At 41.4% G+C, this 8,585-nt stretch overlaps 1 protein-coding gene across 2 annotated transcripts in view; it reads right to left on the reverse strand.

Annotated features, from left to right (window-relative positions):
• Net1 (neuroepithelial cell transforming 1) overlaps positions 1-8,585 on the reverse strand; it is a 33,495-nt gene that overhangs the window by 21,414 nt on the left and 3,496 nt on the right. Inside the window, exons 2-3 of one of the 2 annotated variants that reach the window (XM_021180428.2) lie at positions 6,632-6,698; positions 1,313-1,372 (exon numbers count right to left, since the gene is read on the reverse strand). In XM_021180428.2, coding sequence (XP_021036087.1) covers positions 1,313-1,372; positions 6,632-6,698 — 127 coding nt within the window. Of the gene's footprint in view, positions 1-1,312; positions 1,373-2,130; positions 2,149-6,631; positions 6,699-8,585 lie in introns of those variants that run through there. The other variant, XM_029468427.1, reaches the window with a different exon arrangement.

Consider the following 8,585-nt stretch of genomic DNA (forward strand, 5'->3'; position numbering starts at 1 on the left):
TGGGGGAGCTGACAACATCCTTTTAGAGACAGGGTGGGGGGTGGAGGGGAGGGAAGTATGGGATGAGGAACAGTTAGAGCATGGACTGGGAGCTGGATAAAGACTGGACTGTAAAAAAAGATCAAAAAATAGTATTGTTTTTAATAACATCTATGGCCACTTTTGACATCATGTCAAAAGGCAAGTTTATAGCTAGAAGCAATATAGAGGTGAGAATGTGTAATAACACATCAGGGTATGTGGCTAGGTGACTGAACATAAAGATAAATGAAGTAACCAGATCTTGGCAATGGGAGAGACATAAATAATACACACTGGCTACATCAGAAAGGCAAGTGCGGGGAGCTGCTGGAAGAAGAGCACAGTTAGTGTGTTTCCTAGAGAGCATCTCGAGAATGCCATATTCTAACCCAGGGGTTTTCTATTCTGACTACATAAAAAAATCATGTGGACAGAGAAAAAGGAAGCCCACCCTGCAAAAGTGGATGGATGGTCCCAGGTTCTGTGCTGTGCCACTGCCTAACTTATGCCCCAGCATTTACCAACTGACAAAACCTGGTTAATTCCAAGAACACTAGTTCTGGCTTAAGAACAGTTTTAATAAAAGAGTACCCAAGTATTTTATATAATTTTGAATGCTTTACTACAGGCCACATATTTGAGGCCAGCTGACTTGTAGGCTTGCTTAGTTTTTGTGTTAAAGGAAACAAAACAAAAACCCAATTGACCCAGTATTTAATGTTTGGGAGATTTTACACAGAAGTTTTGACTCCTTTGAGTCTTGAGCACACCAGCAGGCCAGAGCACAGAGAGCCTGGTCGTCTGGGAAGGGCATGGTGCTCTTATGACCAGCCCTTTTTGCTTGCATAGATCATGGCCTTGGCTATTTACTATCACAGCTTATCACTGTTTTGAGAATGGTTTTCCTCTTACTCTCAACAGGAAGTAGAACCACAAAAAGAGGAAAGACACCATGACCAAGGCAATCTGTGAGAAACAGAGAGAGAGAGAGAGAGAAAGAGAGAGAGAGAGAGAGAGCACTCGGGACCACAGTACTGGGCCTGGTATGGGGTTTTGAAACTCCGAAGCTCACCTCCTAATCCTTCCAAACTGTTTATCAACTGGGGACCAAGCGTGAAAATCTGCGAGACTGTGGGGACTACTCCCATTCACACCATCAGAGGGGCTCTGTAGCAATCCGTTCAGTTTTGTACTTACAAGAAATGACACCTTTCCCCCTCCCAAACTCACATTGTTCCCACAGCATAGGAATGAAATGCTGTTTGTATGTTAACATGGGAGCAGAGCTTACCTTCAAATCAAGGCTGCTAAGGCTTACAACATCATCATCTTTCTCTCTTCGTTTTCTTTTCTGTAAGGAAAAAAAAATTGGCTCATACATAAAACTATGTTACTGTATCAAACAAAGATTTCATTCAGTGGAAAAACCACTCCAAGGAGCTGGGGCAGTTAAGACTGATGGCTGCTCTTTCATTGGACAGGGGTTCTGGTCCCAGCACCTATGTCAGCAGTTCATTCTCTCCTGGGGATCCAATGCCTTCTTCTCACCTCTGAGGGCACCTGTACACATGTAGGTGCATACATAAATAAGATAAATATTACTTCAAAAGAAAAACGTTATTTTGAATAGGGAAATTCCAAATTGTCTCTGGAATAGGCATGGCTGAGTGCTTTCTTGCAGAAGTGACACTACATTACAAAAAACCTTACTCATGTGGCATTTGCAGACTCTAACTCTTAATTAAGTTATGAGCCATATGAACTGGTACAAGAAGAAAATATTTTATGCAGAAATGCAGTGGGTTTCTAAAAAGGAACTTAATGTTTATCAAGGGGTGAGGGAAGTCTTTTTTTGGGGGGAAATCCTTTTCTCACAGCCTAAACTCATTTATTACCTAAGCAGGATTTATCAAATGCAAGAGGATCCGCCATGTCCTGGAATAGTTTGAGCAATCAGTCAGCTCTGCTTGCTGCCAGGGCAACTATGTAACCTAATAGTTCCTACATAGTTCCTAATCAACACTGAACCAACACCCCGAAGTAGCATTTGATCTTTCCACACCTCAACATAACAACACATTCTACCTCTTACAAATACCCAAAACTGACCATCTAAGGCTCTCTTCTAGTTCTTGACGCCAGGAGAAGGACTTGGAGTGCAATCAGAACTGAGCAGAGTAGTTAAAAGAGGAAGGAAAAACGCCTCGGTAGATGAAGGAGGAATGATAGAGCCAGAAAGCTAATCAGACAAAGCAAGCCACTGTGAAAATAAAAGGAGTTCTGTGTAACCTCCCCTCCCCAGCCTGAAACCTGTTTGCTCAGGTTTCAGTGTTAGAGAGCATGGGGCGGAGCTTGCCGCCCTATCAACGTCCTGCCACTCCCACTGCCTGCCTCCTGCTGTTCCGGAGCCACCTCGTGTTGACCAGCAACCTTACTCCAAGATGATTTGGCGGGAATCGGGCCCCTTCCCCCTCCTTCATAACTCGGTGCACGAATTAGTAAAAGGGAGCTTTGATCAGAATTTTTGTCTTAGCTACATCTTTCTCTCGTCCGCCTAGCTCCCTCTTCTCTTCCAGGTTTCCAAGATGCCTTTCCAGACTAAAACCCAGACATGTGAGCCGCTGGCCAGCCACAACAGTTCTGTGTAGTAGAAAAGCTATCTAGCCTCCCCCCTCCCCTCACCTGCACAAAGGAGAAACAAAACGTAATTTAAGTGTGTGTGTGGAGGATCTCAAGTTCAAATCCTACAAAAATCACCCCTTGGGAGCTGGAGAGCTGGCTCAGCTGTTAAGAGCACTTGTTGCTCTTGCAGGGACCCAGGTTTGATTCCCAGCATCCACACAATGATTTATAACCACCCATTACTCTATTTCCAGTGAAGCCAATACCCTCTTTTGACCTCCATGGGCACCAAGCAGGAATGTGGTACATATATACACATGCAAGCAAAACACACATAAAACGAAATGAATAATTTTATATATATTAAATATATTAAAATAAATTTATATTAAAAATTATAAACAAACCCCAGTCCAAAATTATTCCCAGAAAGAAACACAAACAAACAAACAAACAAGCAAACCCGAAACCCACTACTAGGGAATGAAGGCACACTAGAAAGAAACATTCAAGCAGCCACAGCTGCAACACAGCCTTCCCAATCGCACTTAAAAGGCACTGAGAAATGATATAGTAATGAAGGAATACTGTAAGTAGTCCTGAGAAGAAACTCCAAAACCAAAGTGACAGATTGTAAGCAATCTTCACTGATTGGAAAGTCACGTAAACCGGACGGTGGTGGTGCACACCTTTAATCCCTATACTTGGGAGGCAGAGGCAGGCATATCTCTGTGGGTTTGAGGCCATCCTGGTCTTCAGAGCAAGTTCCAGGACAGCCAATACTACACAGAGAAAACGTGCCTTGAAAATCTAGGGAAAGAAAAAAGGGCCATTTTTTTTTTTTTTTAAAGCATGACTTTGCAAGGCCAGCTAATCCTAACTCCTAAATATTTCTGTGTGGGGAACCTGTATATTAGCTAGCCAACAACTTGCAACGGAGTGCTGACATGGGTTAGGAGAGACTGCAGATGGACAGACCTCATAGGAAGGACAGGAGGAATGAGAGGAGGAGAGAACTCCTAAGGAGAGACTGTGGGGAAAGAGCGCACACAGGATCTGTGAGTACACATGACACATGGCCATTTGCACTTGTGCTCACAGGAGCAGAGACAGCTGACAGGATCAGAGACGGTGGACCACTGCTCCTTTCAAATACATTCAGCCTTCATTTCCATCTCTCTGGAAGTTAGCTGTTAGTACACAGCAGGTGGACACAGACTCAGCAAGTGCTCAGACAATCAGCTGTTGGGAACAGAAATAAGGGGGTCCTGCGGGCCCTGGGGGAAAGTGGCCTAACATCTGGCCAGAGTTCTTGTGCTCTGGGCAGGCGGATGCAGGCAGAGCTGCCAGATGCTTTTCCACACGTCCCCGGGTGGGTGAGCATGCCTGACCCACGCAGCAGGGGTGAAAAAGGGGCAGCTACCTTGCTAAAGCCCCAGGGTTGTAGGAGAGAGGAATGAGGGAAGAAGTTCCCAACACTGACCAGAGTGCACAGCGGGTCTTAATGGAGCAGACTCGCTATGGTTTAAGAGCTTTATTATAGAAATGCAGGGAGAAAGAGAGAAGGTAGAAAGAGGGGGTGAGGGAGAGAAAGAGGAAAGGCTAGAGAGAAAGAGAGAGGAAGAGAGGAGAGGAGAAGACAAAGAGAAAGGAGAGGAGGAGAGACAAGTGAGAGGTGAAGGAACAAAGGAGTAAGAGAGCAAGAGATCGAGGTGCAAGGTGCAGGCTGAACAGCCCTTTTTATAGTCTTCACTGTTGCTAGGTAACTGGGGAGTTTAGCCTGAAGGTCAGTCGCTTGGGCCATGCCTGGGCCATTGCCTACGTGACTACAGACCATGCTTCTCTTGTGGGAGCTGTGGGAGGTGGTACCATAGGCCAGGACCGTTGTTCCAGGAGCATGAGGAAACGTGTCATGTAGGTGAATTATGACCATCGGGGTTCAGACCTCAGCTTGACTGGAGACCAGCTTGCAATTATCCACAATCAGCTGCTTCCTCCCACTCTAACCCGATTTGCCAAGAGCTCTGTGCTCTCATCAGACCGGTAGATAGAGTAAATTCTCAAACGTGTGGGTTGTGGTCTGCAGATTGCTCATGAATGGAAGGCTTGATCCTGAAGCAAGCAGTGTTTGGGGGGGCTTAAGAGGAAAGAGCTGCATCATGAGGGTCCTACCTTCATCAATGAGTACTCCAACTATGGAAGGAGGGTCCTAGTTGGAGAAAGGTCTGTGGGAGTGTGCCCTGGAAATGCAGACTGTGTCTGGCCTCTCCTGCCTTTCCGGTTTCCTATCCATCACAAGGTGAGGAGACCTGCTCCTCCAGGTCTTTCTCATATGGCCCAGAAACAATGGAGTTGCCAACACTGGCTGAAACCCTGGAGACTGACAAAACAACATTTCCCCCTTTCACGTACCTGTTATAGTAAAGAAAAGGGTCGAAGGCACGGGATCATTTTCTGGATTCTCAGTTTTGTTTCTAGTTCTATTTACCAAACGTGACTCTATCTCACCACGTCTTAATCACTTACAGCAGTTACAGGGTTCCTAACTTGTACACCCGTGGCCTGGGTCTCCTTCCATGAGAACTGTAGAACGGGGACTCAGATCTCTTTTAAAGCCACACAAAATGTGGAGTCATTCGAAGGAAAGTGACTTTTTTTTCCCTAAAATGACAGTCTTTTCTTGTATGAAGAGAGAGTATCTCTCCACTCAACCAGGTCCTCTATGTTCTTCAACGCTTTCAGGATTTCCCCATAAATGTTGCACACATCTTTTCAAGGACTTATTTCTATTAAATTTGATCCTATTTCCACAATGAAAATATTTCAAATGAGTGTATAAATTGTACTAAAATCATAAAACTTTCTATGTAACACTGGATAAATGATACATGTAATGGGTAAAAAAGTATTGGAATGCCCAACAGAAAAATGAAATGCAGAATAGAATACAGATTAATCATGTTTTGTTGAATCCATCTAAACATCCAGACATAAAAACAACACTTGGCAGAACTGAAAATGAGTCATTTTTTTAATATTTTCCTTATATAAGAAAAACATAAAAAAAAAATCATGATTTACTTATATGTGCATTTCAGTATACTAAGTTTTAAGTACCAAAAAAAAAAAAAATCAATTTTCTTATCGTATCACAGAAAATTAAGTGACTCTGTAAAACCTTGTCCTAGGTTTGGAGAGATGGCTCAGTGGTTAAGAGCACTTCTGGTGCTTCGACATGACAACTAACAACCACGTGTAACGCTGGTTACAGGGCATTCTGGCTTCCATGGCAATGTGTGTACATGGTACACAGACATATAGACATGCAGGCAAGACATCCATATGCATAAAATAATAAAAAAAATCTTTAAAAGACCCTCCTTACCGTAAAAATGGTTTCTGTCTTGAGGGAACCAATAAAGGATAATTATTTACTCATACTATGTATGTGTTTATACATACATATATATATATATATACTTATATACACACATGTATATAAGTATGTATATATAAATATATAATGTCATCAAACATTTTTATATTTTTAACATGGTATAAAAACTTGTTGGAGCTGGAGAGATGGCTCAGCAGTTAAGAGGACTGACTGGTCTTCTGGAGGTCCTGAGTTCAAATCCCAGCAACCACATGGTGGCTCACAACCACATGCAAGAGGTGCTGGTGTGTCTGAAGACAGCAACAGTGTACTCATAAAATCAATCAGTCGAAAAGAAGTTGTCAAAGAATATAAAGTAATGTCTTACTTTCTAACACTTAAAGGAACAAAAAAGTTCAGTATTAAAGGTGAATTTATATGAGTACTTGGAGACTATTTTATTTACTCTAAATAAAACTTTCTTCAGCTTGCTGGGAATAAAGGGCTAAGTACAGCTTCAGCAGCTCTGCTTCGGAAGTACAAGTGAGCTGTGCAGCAGAATGGAAGATAACCCAGGAGTGTTTGGAAATGAAAACTCAGGTAGCTACTCACCAAAGTGAAGTCCCAGTGTGGGCCAGGGGTTAAAAATGTGAAGGAGCTGCCTCTCCGAAGGGAGCATCTACGGACAGAAGAGTCAGACAGAGAGAGTGATTTCAAAAGTTTATACTTGACAGATAAAGAGCTATCATTTTTACAGTCTTAGTCTCAAACCTAGTTAAAATAGTGATCCAATGTCAGCAGCTGCAGAGAGCAATGTCTTTCCTGATAGTATCAAAATATAACAGGGTACATACCATCCTCAGAATCTTTACACTGAAAGGAGACTATATAATTAGTGGAGAGATTACTATTCAAAATAATTTTCCAAAACAAACACAGTTCATCTCATGAGTAAACACACAACTCAAAAATATAAAATCTACTACTATGACAGCAGCCTTGATAATTATATTATTAATAATGAAAAAACAAATGAACTCATAACTATACTTGGTACAATTCAAAACTTAGGGCTAATATTTTAATATAAGTAAAAAAATAAAATAAAACCAAATCCTCTTATTTACATTAATGTAAATTTTTCCTGATTTGTAAAAACTGGAGTTAAAAGCAAGAGGAACCTGCTTTTACCTTTCTAAAATACAGGCCTGTATATTCACAAAAATGGTAAGTGTCTACATTGACAATATATATATATATATATATATATATATATATATATATAAAATCAAAACACGACATAGGTGATAACCATGAGCTATACTGCTAATCACTTAAGATGTATAGAATGCAGAACAAAGATATTTTTCCAACATGGATAAATGACAGCCAAAGGAAAGCAGAAATAGTCCCGAGCTTGCAGAAGCAAGGGATCCAGTTATCATCCCGTGCCTTTTGGCAGAGGTTCAAATGGGAAAGGGAGGATAAGCTTTATAACAGGACAAAGTGGGGAGGCGCAAGCATAACCCGGTTGGAGCTGTCCTGGGGAAGCTATTGGTGGGCTAACCTGAAGAGAACATGACGTGATAACCGTGATAACTGTTGTGACTGGAGATAAAGTGTGCATCTGGCCTTTTCTGGTTGATTCTAAGATGTCAGGGTGGGGCTGGAGAGACTCCTGTAGAGGACTTGGGTTCTCAGCACCACGTGGTGGCTCTCAACAACCTTAACTCTTAACTCCAGGGATGCAATGCCCTGTTTTTGGTCTTCATGGGTACTAGTCACACACGTAGTGCATATACATACATGAAAGCAAAATACAAATTTTATTAAAAATAAATCTTAATAAACAATTTAAGAAGCAGGCCAAAACTTTAAAGCAGACAGTTGCTAATAAAATTCTAGCTTTTTTACATAAACTTTTATACAAATTAATATTTAGCTTCTTAGCCAGGTCATGGTCCATTTGTAAATCTGACTCTTACCTTGACCATACATTATCTTTACCATACATTATACTACAGATGTATGTATGTGTATACACACACACACATATATATGATATATACATATATATATATGTGTGTGTGTTTATATATATGTATATATCACAATATGTATGTATATATCACAATGCTACAGATGGCAAAAATTACAAGCTTTTCTAAGTTAAAGAGAAAGCAGAAGGGTGTATATTTCAGCAAAGACAATAAAGGAAAGAAAGATGGCTACCAGAAAAGCTTCACCAAAGAACAGTAAAACTGACTGTCAGGATAGCCTGTAAAAAGCACCTGCCACCCTGTTTGATCTTTAGGGTCCACATGGTGAAAGAAACACACACATGCCTATACCAGCTCCCCAGACCCCCCAAAACCAACCAAACAAATAAAAATGAAATAGGAATGTTTCTTTCACAGAATATACTTTGATCATACTTTTCCCTTTCCCAGTTCCTTCTGGATCTTTCCCACCTCCTCACCCACCCAACTCATGATCTCCCCCCACATCAAAACAAACAGGAAAAAGAACAAAACACAGAAAATCCAAAGAAATGAAAAAAAAAAAA

Source organism: Mus caroli, chromosome 13, assembly GCF_900094665.2.
Source record: "Mus caroli chromosome 13, CAROLI_EIJ_v1.1, whole genome shotgun sequence".
NCBI lineage: Eukaryota > Metazoa > Chordata > Mammalia > Rodentia > Muridae > Mus > Mus caroli.